This window comes from Equus asinus, chromosome 17 (assembly GCF_041296235.1).
Source record: "Equus asinus isolate D_3611 breed Donkey chromosome 17, EquAss-T2T_v2, whole genome shotgun sequence".
Classification (NCBI taxonomy): Eukaryota; Metazoa; Chordata; class Mammalia; order Perissodactyla; family Equidae; genus Equus; species Equus asinus.
The window spans coordinates 33,099,682-33,118,958 of NC_091806.1; the positions used below are offsets into that span (position 1 = coordinate 33,099,682).

Sequence of the window (19,277 nt, forward strand, 5' to 3'; positions counted from 1 at the left end):
AAAAATTTGATAACATGTCAAATGTTTTTTATCTTGCCAGTTTAGAAAACAAGTCATATTTGGTATTTACCATTTTAATCTAGTTTACAGAATGTATAAATGTAATGTGATAAAATTCCACAAATTAGATACACGTTTGTAGATTTTTTCCTGATTAACCTTAAATTTAAACTATTTTTGCTATATAGCCTTTAACAATTATTACAATTTTAGTTTTGCATGTATGTTGTTTCTGGATATCAAGACGTTAAATTGTCCTGCTATTGTGATATCACAAAGTACTTAAATTCTTTTGTTCTGTATTCCATGAACACACTCTAAATAAGGATAAATATGATGCTACTGGAAAGAAGAATAAATGACACTACTAGAATAGTGGGTTGCATTTATTCTTTATTGATTATGGATATTTTCCTTACTAGTCATATGGATTAAAAGAAAATTGTAGACCAGTGAAATAAGCCAGATGAAGAAACACAAATACTGCATAGTATCATTTATATGTGGATTCTAAGAAAAACAAAAAAGTGGAACTCATAGAAACATAGAGTAGAATGGTGGTTTCCAGGGTTGGGATGTGGAGGAAATAGGGAGAGGTTGGTAAAAAGGTACAAACTTTCAGTTATAAGATGAGTAAGTGCTGAGGATTTAATGTATAGTATGATGACCATAGTTAATAATATTTATCACTGGAATTTCCTAAGAGTGTAGATCTTAAGCGTTCTCACACACACACACAAAGTAAGTATGTGAGGTGATGTATTAATTAACTTGGTTGTGGGATACTTTCACAATGTACACATATATCAAATCATCATGTTGTACACTTTAAGTAAATTATAGCTTTATTTGTCAATTATACCTAAATAAATCTGGGGAGGGGGTGAAGGGAGGATAATGGAAAAAGAGAGGGAAAATTACACTATTCATAAGATAATATCATTTTGTCTCTAGATAAGTAGGTATCTCTAGCTCTTGGCAAAACTGACAAGATATGTCTATTGTCAACAATCCACGTGTGAGATAGGAATTCCAGGAGAAGCATTAGGGCAGATACAGCTGAATAGAGTCTCACTGAGATCCAAAAGTGTAGGAAACTGGACAAGACCAGAGTTCACTACAGGAATGTCTGGCCATGCCAGTTCTGCTGGACCCAAAGGGAAGTCTATGAGTGGTTTGCGAGCAGAGATGGTGGTGGCTCTGTTGACCATTCACACTGCTTTCCCAGAACCCAAATAACATGCACTGCTTTACTGCTAGTTACAATTTATTAGGCACACAATTCCACTGGTTCCAGTCACAGGGCATGGAGATATTATGCATATTGTGACTCATTTTCCGTATAATTTTGTTGGCTCTGTCTGTATGGTTATATACAGGGAAGCCAAGTTTGTCTAGAACCTGGGTATGGACACGCATGATATGGGAGATGAGACCCTGCCCCCGGTACTCAGGCACAGTGGCACCCATCCGCATCTCTCCTGTCTGGTCCACCAGAGACCAGGACACAGGGGTCCCCTCAGGCCCCAGCAGACATACGGTGGGGAAGTTCCGGATACAGCGCTCGATGAATCTCTGGCTCCTCTCATTGCCACCGAAATTCCAGAATTTATCCACCAAGGCAGCGTGGGTAATGTCCAGGGATGAGAGTTTAAACATCTCTTGGTTACTACAAGGCAAAAGAATAGCCTATGATGTCACACATACTGTGCAATATTATATTTGTTTTCCCAAATCTGTCTTCAGATCATGCAAATAAGGGCCCAGGTAAAGGTATAGAGTCTGCAGCCTGACTGCCTGGATTCAAAATCTGACTAGCTGTGTGATCTTAAGCAAGCAACATAATGTCTGTCTGCCTCCAATTCTTCTTTATAAATTGGGATATTAGTAGCACCTCCGTCAAAGAAAGATTGAATATTATAAGAGCTATTGCATGATAAGTACATAGGACTTATGCCACATAAACAATAAGAATTACCTAAAAATTAAGTGTTGTTCTTCTTGACGTTGGTAACTCTCCACTTAAGATGGAGGAATTTTAATCATCCCCATTTTACAGATAAAAATATAGGTAAACAGAAAATAAACGAGTTCCTAAAAGCACATGCTAGCAAGTTGTAAAGCCAGAGCTTCGAATCATGGAATTTTAGAACGTTGGCATCAGGGGGCAGTGACGTGGAGTGTAAACAGCCCCCAAGTTACAGAACACTGAAGTCTGAAGGCTTCTGCAGTGGTGCAAATGGGCTTTGGAAGGAGTCCTGGAAAGAGCTCACAATGTGGAACTAGAAGATCTAGACTCAACCCCAATTATGCCCTTAACCATCTATGTGACCTGAACAGGCTATTTCATCATCTGAGCCTGTTTTCTTTCAGGAACATGTGGATAATATCTCCTACCTTGTCTATCTCATGAGATGGACACAGAGTCAAATGAGATTCTAGATGTGGAGGTGCTTTTCTGGTTGCAGTGTGATCCAATGTGAATAAAGCTTTCCAGGCATATTAACACACAGTGGGCCGTGGGTTTGGGCATCTCTAGATCAAATCCCCACTATCAGTGTTCAGTTCTATTCACATTAGATTGGCTCTCAATGGGGGAAAAGATATAATTTGTTGAAATTCTCTCTGTTGGAAAACTTGTGCTCTGTGAAGTAAATTCATTAAGTGTGTATTTATCAAGCATTTACTATGTGTTTTGTTCTGGCTATTGAGGATCTATGAGTGAACAGCATAAAGAGGATCCCTGCATTAGTGGAGTTTAAAATATTGTAGGAGAGGATCAAACAACAAACAGGTTGATAAATATACAAATAAGCTGATTTCAGATAACAATAAGGGCAACGAAGAAAATAAAAATTGGTTTTTCTGATGAAGAATTACAAGAGGGGGTGGTTTTAGATGCTTTGAGAAGAATTCTCTAAGGAAGTGATACTTAAGCATATGATTGACAAGAAGGGACAAATATGTGAAGATCAGAGGGAAGGTCATTTTAGACAGACAAAGAGCAAATGCAATGACCCAAAGGAATGGGTGAGTGTATGAGATCAAGTTGCAGAAAAAAGCCCAGAGCTGTTGGTGGGAGTAAGAAAGAGGGGCAAGATGAAGCCCAAGAGGTGACGTGATGGGTGCCAGGTCTTATAGGACCTTGAAGGTCATCCATAAAGGAGTTTGGATTTTATTCAAGACGAGCTGAGAAACATGAAAGACTTTTAAGTGAGTGACTTGACATGATTTATGTTATATACTAAAAGGATCACCCTGGAAATGGACTTTAGGGAGGCAAGAGTGAATGTAAAGAGAAAAGTAGGGAAGCTACATCAGTAGTGAAAGCTGTGAGCCGTGGAGAGCACCTTTGTTCAAACTCACATGGCCTTGGGGCTGATAGATTTAAGCGGTAAATTCTTTGTCTCTGGCAGGGAAGGGAGCAGTTTCCTTGCTGTCTCTGGCATCACATAGAGAATGCGTTGTGTTTGCTTGACCTTGACCAATTTAGTGCTTCCAAGATTCTGTATCACCTCATTCAGGCTGGACTGTGAACCTAGAGAATGGTAAAGTTAGGAGAGAAGTAATTGCCCATTTAGATGCTACAATAAGCTTCCCAATGGAGGTAGGCAGAATTTGAAGTCAGGCAATGTTGCTTCTGGTGTGACCAATAACCATGTGACCATGGCCACGTCACTCTCTGAGCATGTTTTCTCTTATGCAAAACAGAGATAATACTAGAAATCCTGACTATATCAGTGTGAAACCAAAAGAGAAGTGATATTTAAAAAATAGTAGCCAACCTTGCATGTGCACACATTACATGCCCAGGTATTAGTCTAATACTATATTTAATTCTTACATTGACTCCATGTTTTAAGTACTTTTATTATCCTCATTTTTAATATATGAGGAAATTGAATAATAGATAAGTTACATCACTTGTACAAGATCACAAAGCAAGTAACAGGCAGAGCAAGGGTGCCACCTGAGGGAGTAACCACGGTAGTTATTCTCACGACCAGGGAGGTGCTCTATGGCACAAGGAGCTGTCATTCTCATTCTAGGAATGGAAGGCAAGAGAGGGGGCTCTGCTCTCACACCTAATCTTAAGGGATCCTGAATATGTCTGCAAAATATGTCAGAAATCTTCAGCTAACAGTTCCTTATATCAACCCTATAGTTTACAATGATTGAATTCTACGCCACTGAAGAGGTAGTGGCAGCTGATACAAGGAATGAACAAGGAATCAAGCTGAGTGTCTGAGGTTTGGTAAAAGGAAATAAACATTGTAAGGGAATGTGCTTGGGATGAAAAGTGATCCTGCTGGTGAAAACATGAGCAGTTCCAGCTGCCGGCTCACATTCCAGATCTCTTACTTACTTTGGATCTGCAAATGTTGTTTCCAATTGATGACATCTGATGTACCAAGGAATTCTTGACAGTTCTTGGGATGCTTAGAATAGATTTGGTAGGTGTTGGTATAGTGATCAAAGTCATCTGTCATCTCCTGTTTGGTTGGGCAACATGGAATAAATCAGATTGATTATATGCAGTGGTTGGGATATTTGTGTTTAGTATTTCATGACAGTGTACTATTTTACAAACTTAAATATTTATATTTTTCTTGGCCTACTGTCATTATTCCTGAATCATTTACATCATGAGAACAATTCAGGGATTTAATCAATTATTCAATTTGTGATTAAGAAAAACTTGCTGAACTAGATATTTGTATGTTGCATTACAATTTCAAATCAACGAAAGGTGCACCAGTTTAGAAAGCGTTCTTCTGTAATTCTGTAATCCTCAGGAGAAAGAAAGAAAGTATTATTGTCAAAAGCAGGATTTCATTGCAAGAGTAAATCTTATTTTATTTCAAAGAGTCTCAGAACAAATGGATTCTGAATAAGACAATATTGAAACTGACACAGGTAACCTTGTATTAGAATTTTCACTTACGATAAAGCTATGCAAAACGAAGACACATGATGTCTTTGAAATGTAAAACACGATGAACTGTGGTTTAAAAAAAATTCACATTCCCAGCAAAATTGCCACACAAAATTTGTTCAAAAAGATCTTCTCAAAGTTAACAAATAACAGATGGGATTATCTGAAGATGAAGGAAGGAGCCAGAGAACAACTCAAGGGTAAAAGAGTTGGGGTGTTGCATAGGAAGGCGTTCATCACTTAGCATTAATGCCACTGATGATCTGTGTTTTTATTAAATCACATAAAGAAAGCAAATATTATTCCACTTTTAGATTTAAATAATTGATCTATCTTAACTTTTGTATTGTGTTTAGTTTGGTATTTTTAAAAAACCACTATACTTTTAAATTTTATTTGTAAATAATTTACATCAAAATGATACTATATGATTACATATTTTTGCATGAGGGAATTTCTACTGTGATATTTTTCAATATGCGTATAATGTACTTATATTTGAAATGTATTAACCACTTAATTTGAGTGATTTTAGAAGTCTGGCACTGAAAATATATTCCCAAATACAGGCATTGTAATTTGTTTTTTATATTTTCCTGACATTCTTCATATTTGCCTTCACATACTTTTAGGTGCTGTTTTCTTTGCTTAGAATGCATCCTGTGTTCTTGTCAGTCTGTCAAAACCTATTAATCTTCAAAATCCAGTTTTGGTGAAATGTCTAACAGAAAGCCTATCTGATTCTCTCCCTGCACCCCCTGACATTTATAGATTTAATCACCTCTTGCCCAGCGTTACTTCTGCATCTTGTATGTCCTCGTATACTTTCGTAATTTTCATACCATGTTATAACTTATTTACTTTCCTCCAGGCTGAGAGTTTCTTAAGGACAGGGACCGTTCACCATCACTGTGATTCATTTCTGTATCCCCTGGGTCTACCACACTGCTGGGTACATGGTAGGCACACAGAAAATAAGAACAAAGAAGCATATTTATTCTTTGTCTGGCACCTTACCTGCTCCTGAGGGCGGATAACCACTGTATTAAAATCAGGCCACTTGTCCACCAGGGCCTTGAGCTTGAATGGGTTTCCCTGATTCATGTGGAAGACACTCCCATAAACCTGCAGCATCCGGAGAAAGTGAGAAAGTCAGTTTATTAGGAAGGGATGGCAAAGTGCCTGGTTTCATCAGAACAAGATATATTTCTATGAAATCAGGGTAAGTAACTGATAAGGCATCAAGTTCAAGCAGTCTTTGGGTTCTATCTTATTATTCCAAATATAAATGGATTTGGGGTCAAACCATGAGAATATTATATGATAATAGTTAAATAAATAGATAAATGAAATGAATAAATCAGAAATCATCCACGATTACATTGTAGAATTTAGGGTTATAATTTTCCAATTTATTTCATTTATTTACATATACACACAATTTTTAAACAATAAAATTGCCTAATATATATTAGTTTAACATCTATCCCCTCCCACACACACATACATGTACTACTCTATGGGCATATTTCCATGTCAATAAACCTACATAATCATTTTTAATGACTGCATAATATTCATTACATGGAAGTTTTGGAATTCACTTTTCCTGTTTTCCATTGCTGGTCATTTCAGTTTTCTCTAACTTTTTAGTTTAAAGGTTTATTCTTCAAGGAACACTTATTTTACGTAAATCTTTGCAAATGTGTCTGTTATTACAAATTTTAGAAAGAGAATCTTTATGTCAAATGTCAACTTCTTTTAAAGATTTTTTTTTCTTACACATATCTCCAAATTACTTCTTGGAAAAGTTAAATGAGCTTCTGCCTATTTAATAAGTAGAGACAGAGCATAGTTTGGTGACTAAAGTCCGAGACAGAGAATAGTTTGGTGACCAAAGTCTGAGAATATCATACATTGGGCAATCTGTTTAAACTTTCCCACAAACATCTGTTCAAACATCAGTGCCCTCAAGAAGAACACTGAAGAGACTGATAAAGAGAGATCCTCCAAATTGGAAGGGGCCTGTGTTTGTGGGGAAAGAAAAAACAGCAATGCATACTTTGAGACCTAAGTGCAGTGGAAACATGATGCCTCAGCACATGGTATGAGAAGATACTAAAGACCAAAGACCAAGGGAATGATGGATATTTCAATGACCAGGGACTATACGCCACCCTGTGCTTCCCTATAGTTGCCATGAAATGTTTACGTCAGACTTACAGAGAAACAAACTGACTTTACTGAGTTTTTATGAAGTTATTAAATTTTCTGCCATCAGCAGGGACTCAATATAAAAATTAAATGCAGTTTTAGGAAAAAGAAAAAGGTTAAATTTTTTAAATATTGAGGTTTGGAACCAATGATATTCATATACACTAGATTAAAAATAATCTGCATGGAAAAATTTTTTCTATGCACATGGTAGCACCACTAAGCCAGACCATAGTGACCCAGGTAGCCACTACAAATTGAATGAATTAGAGTTGACATGTGAGATAAACCTATTCAGTGTCCGCTATTTAGAGAGATAGATGGGAAGTCCTTCAGGCCATGATACACAAATCTTTCTCTCACCTGAGACTTTAGTGAGTATTGAATGGGAATGATTTTTAGGTTATACCTTTGTAACAAGAGCCATTTATACAAATAGTCTAGATTTCTACCTATGCAAAGAACTATGTCATCAAAGATTCATCTGAGGGGAGAGGAGAACCATCTACTCATTAAAGATGAGGATCTAATATTGAAGGTTACCTTGCCTCACAATAGAGTTGGACTCAGGGTAGTACCAAGAGTTTTCTCTAAAAAGTTGGAATCCACTTAACACAAGAAGTGATGAACGATTCAAACCCCAGAGATTCCCCCTATAGAACATAGAAGAACAAAATTTTAACCTGGAAAACTTTTCACAGCAGCCACTCAAGATAAAAATATCTCAGTCCACAGAGTATCTAACTGATTTACTTACCGTGCCCTCCTAAAAAAAGGAAAGGTCGGTAATTCATTGGATAGGATTGCCAGTTGAAGACCAGTTGAAGTGTTAATACAGGCAACTGTTAGTGGATGCCTACCAAAATAGATGATTCTAGTTTCAGCATAGTTGATCTGGAGTCACTCTTTATGGTGGTAATTAAAGGGCAGAACAGGTAGGCACTAATCCACATCTAGTAAAGGAAAGTCTGATGATTTCCTTTTCCCCAAATGCATAGTCACCCTGGTAAAAAGGGGTAAGTCCCTTTGGAAAAGACTGGAAGAAAGATTAACAGGATACTTTTTGTTCTTTTGGTGAAGATTGGCCTTGAGCTGGGATCTGTTGCCAATCTTCCTCTTTTTGCTTGAGGAAGATTGTCCCTGAGCTAACACCTGTGATAATCTTCTTCTACTTTTTATATGTGGGAAAGCCACCACAACGTGGCTTGATGAGCAGTGTGTAGGTCCGTGTCTGGGATCTGGGCTTGTGAACCCCAGGCTGCCGAAGCAGAGTACACGAACTTAACCACTATGCCACCGGGCCAGCCACTGACAGGATACATTTTTGGCAGTGTGGTGAGTCCTTCCTCAAGTGTACCATCCTTCTCTTCATTCAAGGGGTTCTGGTTCTGTAAACTGGCTCAAGTCTAGGAATTAAATGGGAGGTCGTGACTCTCTCTCTCTCTCTGTCTGTCTCTTTTTTTGGTGAGGAAGATTGGTCCTGAGTTACCATCTTTTGCCAATCTTCCTCTTTTTGCTTGAGGAAGATTGTCCCTGAGCTGACATCCATGCCAATCTCCCTCCATTTTGTATGTGGGGCGCCCCCACAGTGTGGCTTGATGAGCAGTGTGTAGGTCTGCAGCAAGGATCTGAATCCATAAACCCCAGGCTGCCAAAGCGAGTATGTGAACTTAACCGCTATGCCACCAGGCAGCCCCGTGACTCTCTATTTTTATGATTCAAGTTAGACTTTTGAGTTCATGTAAACTACATGGTGTAGTTCCTGATATTTAGTAAGTGTTCAAGAAATGTTGGCTATTAATTTTATCATTATCATTTTATTTAATCCTCCTAATAACTATGTGGGGTAATGATAACCCTGTTAAAGGTTGAGGAGTTTCTACCAGAAGTATTTACTTTCCGGTTTTACTCATTCTACATGCAATAACACTGAGATTCAGAGACGTTTAATTTTTCAGTGTTATCCAGAAAACAGTGAACTTGTGGGGTCAGAGCAGTCTGACTCCAGACCCTGTCTCCCTTGACAGTTGCCCTACCCTACCTCAATCAGAAGGGTCAGTGACTCAGAGTTACACTAAGTGCCTGTGGCTTAGTCTACAAGTGATCCCTTATACAAGGTGTCAGAGCACCAGGAAAAGGAAGAAAAGGTAGACTACCATGTCATTCCTTCCAGATTTCCTATCAGTATGATAAGTATAATAGCTACATTAGATTATACATCACACTCATGCTTCTCTAAGAAGTCCAGATATGGGATTCATCAACAAAAGTAATGGCATTTATTTTAAAGGCAAGCTTTGTAAACAGAGTTTATACCTAACGTTTTTTTTATTGTTGTGTTCTGTTTTATTTTTCCTTTTTGTGCCATTGTAAACAGTATTGATTTTTAATTTCTAATTCCAATTGTTCATTGCTAGTATATAGAAATACAATTGATTTTTCTATTTTGTATATTGACCTTGAATCCTACAACTTTGATAAACTTAGTTATTATATCTAGGATTTTTTTCCCCTTAGATTCCCTAGGATTTTTTACATTAGACAATCATCCCATCTGTGAATAGACACTACTTTATTTCTGTCTTTCCATTATACATTCCTTTTATTTGTATTCTTGCCTTATTGAACTGGCTAGGATATCCAGTACTACATTGAACAGGAGTGGTGACAATGAATATCTTGGCCTTGTTGACAAGCTTAGGGGGAATATTCTGTCTTTCACTATTTAGTGTGACGTTAATTGTAGATTTTTCCTGTACACTTTTTATTAAGTTGAAGATATCCTCTTCTATACCTAGTTTGCTGAGAGTGTTACTTTTATGAGAAATATTGCATTTTGTCAAATATTTTTTCTGCATATATTAAGAGAAGATCATATGGCTTTTCTTCTTTAGTCTGTTGATATGGTGAATTACATTGATTGATTTTTGAATACTGGACGTGCCTTGCATTCTCAAGATAAATTCCCCTTCATTATGATGTATTACCCTTTTAATATATTGATGAATTTGACATGATAGTATTTTGTTGAGGGTTTTTGCTTCTATGTTCATCAGAGATATTGTTTTGTAGCCTTCTTATAATATCCATTTCTGGCTTTGTATCAGGGTAATTTTGGACTCTATTCTGCAAGAGTCTGCATAGAATTGGTATTATTTCTTCTTTATATGCATAGTAAAAATTGCCATTGAAGCCATCTGGGCATGGAGTTATCTTTGTTGTAAAGTTTTAAATTACAAAGTCAATTTCTCCAGTAGATATAGGACAATTTAGGTTGTATATTTCTTCTTAAGGGACCTTTGGTAATTTGCGCTTTTTTACAGAACATAAATTTTAAAATTTATGGGCACAGTGTTGATAATCATATGTCCTTATTATCCTAATAATGTTTATTGGGTTTGTAGTAATGTCCTCTATTTCATTCCTGATGATGGTAATTTGTGTCTTCTCTCTTTATTTCTTGGTCAGTTTGGTTAGAAGTTTGTCAACATTACGATCTTTTCAAAGAACCAGATTTTTAGATTCATTGATTTTCTTAATTGTTTTCCTTCCCTAAAATTCATTGGTTTCTGCTCTTATCTTTTATAATTTTCTTAATTCTGTTTGCTTTGGGGTTAATTTACTCTTCTTTTTCTAGTTTTTAAGGTGGAAACTTAAGCATTGATTTGAGACCTTTATTCTTTTTTATTATATACACTTAATGGTATATATTTGCCACTTATCACTGCTTTAGTTGCATCCCAAAACTTTTGATATGTTGTGCTTTTTATTTTCATTCCACTAAAATATTTTCTCATTTTCATTGTGATTTTGAAGCATTGTTTATTTAGAAGTGTGTTGTATAATTTCTAAAATTTTGGGTATTTTCCAGATATCTTTCAGTCTTTTAACTTTAATTCCATATTGTTCGATAACATATTTGGTATGATTTCACTTCTCTTAAAATTCTTAAAAATATGGTACATCTTGGTAAATGTTCCATGTGCACTTGAAAAAATATATATTCTGCTGTCGTTGAAGGAAGTATTCTATAAATGTCAATTAGTTCAAGTTGGTTCACAGTATTGTTCAGCTCTTCTATATACTTATAAGTTTTCTGCCTATTCTATAAATTACTGAGATAGGAGTGTTGAAGTCTTTATACCTTTGGGTTTATCTATTTCTTCTTTCTGTGCTATCAGTTTTATCTCAGTACTTTGAGCCTCTGTTGTTAGGTGTGTACATTTCAGCATTTCTTATGTCTTCTTGGTGAATCTATGCCTTTATCATAATGCAATGATACTCTTTATTTCTAATACTTTACTCCCTTTGCAACAAATGTAATTGCAAAATACCTCTCTCTATGGTACAAGATCATTGGTCCACTTCTTAAACATAATTTCTATCTCATCCCAAATTAAACAAAATGCTTTTGGGGCTTGACAAAATAGAAGTTGACCTATTATTAATTTCAAAGAAGAATCATAATAGTTAACCTTTCATCAGGTGCTTGACTGCTTAGGAAAAATTAAACATTAATGTGTTAGTTTCAGTGAACTTTGCAATTCTGGAAAAACATCCAGTGTTGCATAACATAATTCTTGGAAGGGCACAAAAGAATGTTTTTGGGTCATCACACAGTGAAGATCATAGTGTTCAAATCATAGTCTTACCACTCACTATTGGTGTGATCTTGGTCAAGTCGTATAACTGAACCTCCATTTTATTTGTGGCTCCATCGATATAATGCACCTGCCTTGCAGCAAAGTGATGTAAACTAAATGAGATGCAAGATGAGCACCTGGCACAGAATAGGTGTTCAGCGAATGCTCATTCTCTTTCCCACCTCTTTTATAGGCAGTTGCTAGCCCTTTCTTTGCCTAAGAATGTTCCACTCTCACCTTTAAGGACTCAGGGAGGCTCTTCCTCAAGGATTTCTCAAGCATCTGCAGCACTTGTGGGCCTTGTAAGTGAAACATCTTGGCAGTTACCTTACCTAAAGAAAGAATCAAGAAACATCAAGGAATGAGAAGTACTGGAAGACATACAAAGACACAGAACAGACACAATTGGCAGTTCTAGCTAACGGCCTAGCCTTCATCCCTGCCATTTCGTTGGTGCCCCATTCACTAAACTTCTCACTAACTTCAAGGAAGAATAAGACTGGCAGAAAGCACAAGTGCTTCATTCTGAAATTATTTTTTAAACTTTAAAAAAATCTCACTTAAATTTTCATACCACTCAGAATTCAAATACTTAAAGATGGACTGATATTAACATGTATATATAATCTAAGCATGCATGAGTACCCTTTGAGATTAAATTTCCATCCATGACAAGGCTGACTGCCACTTAGAAGCTATACGACATTGAGCAGGTTACCTAACTCCTCTGTGCCTTGGTTTCTCATCTGTAAATGGCAATGACTATAGTAACTGAGCCATAGATTAGTCTTGACACTTAAATAAATCAATATATGTAAGGTGCTTGGGACAGTGCCTGGAACATAGTAAGCACTCAGTTAATGATTAATATTATTATTACTCTTTTTATTATTATCTTTTGCAGAAGCAACAGTTAACCCATACTGTCATCCAAAAAAGTTCATTGGGTAACTTTTCTTCTGCACAACAAATTGTTGTGAGGATTATTGGGGGTAATTCATGTAATCTGGCACGTGGTAGATAAGATAATGAATTTTAAGTCTTTAGCAGAGTGCCTGGCACAGAGTAGTACTCAATATGTGTAAGCCATTTTAATTATTGCTATCATTACAACATAAATAAAGCATGTCTTTTCTTGATTCTAGAGATCCTCCCAAAAAGAAAAAAGATTTTGCTATGAGCCCTTATACAGGGAACAAATAAATGATGTAGCACAATATTTTCCAAACTTGACTACATGCTAGAACCATCTGAAGAAAAATTTTAAATTATTTAATCCTGCCCCTGCTATATATTTTTTAGAAGGTCTTAAGGAAGTATGAGATCTAGAAATCTGTATCTTAAAAAAGCTCTCATTTATTATTGCTGTTCAGCTTATTTGAGTTATAATTTACATACAATAAAATTCACCAATTTTAAGTGGATACTTTGATGTGTTTTGAAATATATATATATATTAGTGTGACTAGCACAATAATAATGATATAGACAATCTGAATATCCCCAAAAGTTTACTTACATCCCTTTACAATCCATCTCCATCTCTTACTCTCAGCCCATAGCAATCATTAATCTGATTTCTGGCCTATGGCTTTTCCCTTGACAGAATGTCAAATAAAAGAAATTATTTAGTATGTAACTTTTTGAGACTATCTTCTTTTGCTAGCAAAATGCCTTGAGCTTAGTTCAAATTCTTGCATAATCAACAGTTCATTTCTTTTTATTGCTAAATACTATTCCATTGCTTGGATCTAGCAGAGTTTGTTCATCCAGTCACCCGTTGAAGTACATTTGGGTTGTTTCTAGATTTTTGTGGTTATGAATAAAGATTCTGTGAACATTCACGTACAAATCTTTGAAAATATGCTCTTATTCCACTTGGGTAAGTATGTAGAAATGCATTTGCACGGTCATATAGTAAGCATATGTTTGACTTCATAAGAAGCTGCCAAACCGTTTTCTCAAAGTGGCTGCACTCTTTTACACTCCCAAATCAGTGTATGAAAGCTCCACTTGCTCCACCTTCTCTCCAACAGTCCCCCAGCTGATTTTCTCATGCCACCATATTCAGGAATTGTTGATATAGTAGGTAAAATGTTCAACAACACTCTTCAAATCAGTAAAGCTGGAAGATTTTGAGAACTAGTTCTCAAGGCAGGACAGAAAGTTGAGGCCAAAATGTATTTCAATAGATGCACTTCTCTGAGGGACTGACCACGTAAACTTTACCCAAGACCTGTTAACCTGTTCAGTTATATGGGGACAAAAACAGTCCCTTCACTTAACCTGAGTTCCCTTCATGATGTAAGGGGAGGACAATCTTGAGAAACACTAAGGTGTGATTGTATCTTTTTTTTCTTTTTTGCCAGCTTTGTTGAGGTATCATTAACATATAACACTGTGTAAGTCTAAGGTTTACAATATGATGATTTGATACATATATATATTACAAAATGATTGCCACAGAAAGGTTGTTTAACACTTCTATCACATCACATAATCACTCTTTTGTTGTTGTTGTGAGAACATTTAAGATCTACTCTCTTAGTAGCCTTCAAGTATATAATGCGGTATTCTTCATTATAGTGACCATGTTGTACATTAGGTCCCCAGAACTTATTTATCTTGTAACTGGAAGTTTGTACCATTTGACCAACATCTTTCCATTTCCTCCATCCCGAAGCCCCTGTTAACCGCCATTCTACTCTCTGTTTCCATGAGTTCAGCCTTTTTAGATTGAACAGGTATGTGAGATCACACAGTATTTGTCCTTCTCTGTCTGACTTATTTCACTTAGCATAATGCCTTCAAGGTCCATTGATGTTGTCACAAATTGCAGGATTCCCTTTTTTCTCATGACTGAATAATGCTACATTGTATAGATATACCACAACTTCTATATCTATTCGTCTGTCTATGAACACTTAGTTTGCTTCCACAACTTGGCTATTGTGAATAATGCTGCAAAGAACACGGGAGCACAGATATCTCTTCAAGATAGTGATTTCATTTCCTTCAGATAGATACCCAGAAGTGGAATTGCTGGATCATATAGTAGTTCTGTTTTTAATTTTTTGAGGAGTCCCCATTTGTTTTCTGTAGTGGCCACACCAATTTACGATCCCCCCAAAAGTGCATAAAAGTTTCCTTTTCTCTACACTCTCACCAACACTTGTTACCTCTTGTCTTCATGACAGCCTTTCTAGCAGGTGTGAGGTGATACCTCATTGTGGTTTTATTTCAAGTTCCAATTTCTATTAGATTTAAAATACATTCAATAGTATAATTAGAATAAACATAACACAGATAAGAGAAGATTTTTTTAAAGGCATTAATATTTGTTGAAAATGTACATATGGCTGATTAATGTGGAAAAGCACTCTGACTTTTGCAACTTTTCTTTTTGCCTGCCAAGCATAATTTAACAAAAATCTAGTAGCCAAATAGTAATTCCCCATACTAAATACCTATATACACAATTTGAACAAACATGATGTATAAGATTCAAAATTTAAAACAAATTTTGTGTTTTACAATCAAGGTACAGTTTATTAGTTTTCTCTGCTGTCTTCTTCCATACTAGACAGAATATTTTTTTTCTTTAATTTTATTTATTTGTTTTTAATTGCAGTAACGTTGGATTATAACATTATATAGCTTTTGGATGTACATCATAATATATTTTGAATTCTGTGTAGATTACATCATATTCATCACCAAAAACTAACTATAGTCCATCTCCTCACATGTGAGCCTAATAACCCATTTTGCCCTCCCCTCCTCCTTCCCCCAAGGTAACCGCCAATCCATTCTCCGTTGCTGTGTGTTTGTTTGTCGTTGTTTATATCTTCCACTTATGAGTGAGATCATACGGTATTTGACTTTCTCCCTCTGACTTATTTCACTCAGCATAATATCCTCAAGGTCCATCCAGCATATTTTTTTAACTCAGTATCTGATTTAACACCTCTGGTCTGTCTTCATTTTATCTATGCCCTACTTCAAGACAGCTTTCAAAATCTAACTTTTACTACTCTGTCAAAGTCTTACTTAAATGTCAGTTTTTCCCCTATAGACTCCCCTACTCCCTCAATCCAAGCAGAAAAAATCACTCTCTTTTCTGCACTCCCCTAGGATTATGTACATATTTCAGTTACAAAACTTGTTACAGCGAATTACAGTTTTTTAGCCTCTAGATTGTGAATCCTCTGGGCAGAGATTCAAGTTATTTATTCTTTTATTATCAATGTTTACCACACTCTTTGACAGCCAATAAGGACTCAGTAAATTTCTGTTTAATGATTGAATGTATGAAGTATTTATATCAACATAACCATCTATTTAGTCAATCCACTTACCAACAGCATAGACTCATTCGTTCATTCAACAGGTACCTATTGAAGGCTTGCTATGTGCTGTGCATGGGAATTTGTACCAGAGCCTTCTTTGAAAAAAGCCCCCGACCAAAATAGAGGGACCTGTGCTGTGTGTTGAAAGATCTCAGACAGTAGCAGTATAATATTTCTGAAGATTTATCTGACATTTTAGCTAGAGGTATCTCACAAAAAAGTTACATGAAAATAAGCAGCAAAACTGAGTCTGGTGCCAGATCACTGGGGATTTATATTGATGTACTGCCAAGTACGTTTCGGACAACCTTCTGCACATGCGCGCGCGCACACACACACACACACACACACACACACACACACACTGAAAACACAACCATGATGCTCAATAAATGCAGTTGACAAAAACTGAGGAGACCCAAGGGAGCTTGCACATTTTGGTGGGTTGCCAGCATTGATAATGGGCAAATTCCTCTAAAGGGCAATTTGAAACCATTGACATAGTCATTCCAGTACTTGGAATTTATCCAAAGAACATAATTCAAAGGACATAATTCAAAAGAAAAATGCTCTGTGAAAAATTTTTTAAAGCAAAATTAACTTACTGGGAGGTACTGGATGCAATCCCAGTGTCTTTCTGTAAAGATAACTTACATAAGCAATGAACTTATTATTTTACTACTCTAAAACACATTACTGTGAAAGTTATGATATATATGTTGCTATATGGGAGTGTCTTGAACACGAAAAAGGTGGAAAATGGTAGTACAGATGAGATTTTTTAAATTACATTTCTTTTTCTTTTTTTTTTGTGAGGAAGATTGTCACCGAGCTAACATCTGTGCCAATCTTCCTCTACTGTATGTGGGACTCTGCCACAGTGTGGTTTTGTGAGTGGTGCCAGGTCTGTGCTTAGGATCGGAACCTGTGAACCCCGGGACATGGAAGCAGAGTACACAAACTCAACCACTACACCACCCAGCTGGCCCTTACATTTCTTTTCATGGTTTTAAATTAACAATCTCATCTGTATTGTAGTCTTTGTACTAAAATCCACTTTGTCTCTTTGAAACTTTAAGCAGGGCACTTAATTTCCCTGGTCATCGTGTATCCAGAGAAAAATTGACTACCTTAGAATGTTACTAGAGCGTTAAATAAGACAATACTTGCGTAGTCTACAAATTGTGTTATATAAATATCACCAGAGCAAGCACTTTCCTTCCCAAAGGCTATTGCATCGTCTGTTCCCCTTCTGCCAGTGGCAAGCTCCCAAATCTCTCCATATTTATTTATCAATTCAGTCAAAAGCCTGGCTTTATCCAGTCAAGAATTCCTCGCAGAACTAGAATATTGCTGTATACACAGTAGGTGCCTAACACAGGTTTCTCAAATAGAAGAGTTTCCTTTTCCCCTAGCATAATTCTTGACACAAATGAGCTGACCAATTCATATCCACATCTAACAGTAGCATTTTGACTCATTCCACTTCAGCGGGGAAGCAAAAGGAGATGAGAGGTCCCAAAGCAATGATCCTCCTTTGTTCTCACCTGCAAAGCTGTCTTCTCATTCAGTCTCTGCAGAGATCCCCAGGCAAAGACAAGAAGAGCAGACTTTTCTAGAAGATGAAATATACTGCCTGGGTATAGTGATCTTGAAGAGTGTACTTTGATGTGTTTTCCCCAAAAACTGCTGAGCCAAAGTTTTTAATAGAACACATGCACCAACCTGTGAGAACTTCTGGCAACAGGGTGTGAGCTGGAGCCCCTCCCTTCGAGTCCTATTTAGGGAGGTGGCTCTGTAATATTAAGAGATTGGCAGCATGTCCTCTGAGGCTTTTTTTCCAGAAGGCTGAACTGCTTTCTGGTTCCAAAGGTCCTGCCATTATTCAGCAACTTTGAGCTGAAAAATCAGCTGGTTAAGAACAAGGAGGTAGGTGGATTTATATAAGAAATACCTCTTTCATTCCTTCTCTGTTCACAAGTACCTGCAGCAGAAGCAAGAGACAGCTACTGTTCAGATCTGATGTATAGAATCAGAGTTCTCTTCTTAACCATAAGCAGAGAAATTACTTATTTAGAAAGACAAAAGGGTTTGGGACCCTCCTGTTTTAGAATAAGCTCAGTGAACATCAAGCAAGATAAACAGAAAGAAAACCACACTCAGACACATCATAATTAAACTACTGAAAACCCAACATAAAGAGAAAAATCTTAAAAGCGGCCAGAGAAAAAAGATGTATTACACACAGGGAAATAAAAATACAAATAATGGCTGACTTTCAGAAGATATATAATAAGGTCTAGAAGATAATAGAATAACATGTTTTTAATGCTGAAAGAAAAATAACTCTCAACTCTCAATAAAATTCCATATAGAACAAAATATCCTTTCAAAATGGAGGCAAAATATAAACGTTTTCAGATAAACAAGGCAGACTGCCTCACAAGGAAGAAAGTCCATAGGCAAACAGAAAATGAAATTCAGTGACATTTTTGGAACCACAGTTAGGAAGGGAAAGCATAAAAATATTAAATAGTTTAAAACTTATTTTTCTTTCTTTTCTTAAATTGTTTAAACACAATTGACTTTTTAGTTCAAACATAATAACTGTATACTACAGAGTCATAGCATATGTAGAAGTAAATTATTTAATAATAGCATGAGGGGGAGCAAGTGGAATTATCTTGTTGTTAAATTCTTATGTGTGAAGTGGTGTAACATTAATTCAAGATAAAATGAAATAAGCTAAGAATGCTCATTCGTAATTATTAGAGGTCTAAGCCATTAGACTGTGACATTTCCCTGGGAAGTGTAAGACTAGTTGGAATTTCTCTCTCTGTGTCTCTCTTGCTGCATGTTAAGAAGCCCTATACTGGCAACCAAATCACAACCATAAAAAGAACCAGCCTTAGGATGAAACCAATGGTGATCAAAGAAAGAGAAAGAGGGGCTAGCCCCATAGCATAGTGGTTAAGTTCAGCGTGCTCTGCTTCAGTGGCCCACTTTGCAGGGTTGATTCCCGGGTGCAGACCTATACCACTCATTGATGGCCATGCTGTGGCGATGACCTATATACAAAATAGAGGAAGCTTGGCAACAGATGTTAGCTCAGGACAAATTTTCTTCAACAAAAAA

The 19,277-nt window shown here is 36.5% G+C and overlaps 1 protein-coding gene across 5 annotated transcripts; it reads right to left on the bottom strand.

Annotated features, from left to right (window-relative positions):
* Window positions 1–487: 487 nt before the first annotated feature.
* On the bottom strand, window positions 488–17,997 carry LOC106825140 (glycine N-phenylacetyltransferase-like). 5 transcript variants are annotated; one of them, XM_070487832.1, is made up of 8 exons: window positions 17,690–17,802; window positions 12,031–12,125; window positions 7,908–8,006; window positions 7,694–7,803; window positions 5,954–6,061; window positions 4,367–4,493; window positions 3,367–3,538; window positions 488–1,669 (listed from the first exon to the last, which is right to left on the bottom strand). In XM_070487832.1, the coding sequence occupies exons 5-8, from the start codon at window positions 6,038–6,040 to the stop codon at window positions 1,261–1,263; spliced, it is 795 nt and encodes a 264-aa protein (XP_070343933.1). In that variant the 5' UTR covers window positions 6,041–6,061; window positions 7,694–7,803; window positions 7,908–8,006; window positions 12,031–12,125; window positions 17,690–17,802; the 3' UTR covers window positions 488–1,260. The 5 variants fall into 5 exon arrangements, with proteins under 5 accessions (XP_070343933.1, XP_070343932.1, XP_070343934.1 ...); XM_070487831.1 differs by lacking the exon at window positions 7,908–8,006 and having other exon boundaries at window positions 17,690–17,921; XM_070487833.1 differs by lacking the exons at window positions 7,908–8,006; window positions 17,690–17,802 and adding an exon at window positions 17,868–17,920.
* Between the last annotated feature and the right edge of the window lie 1,280 nt (window positions 17,998–19,277).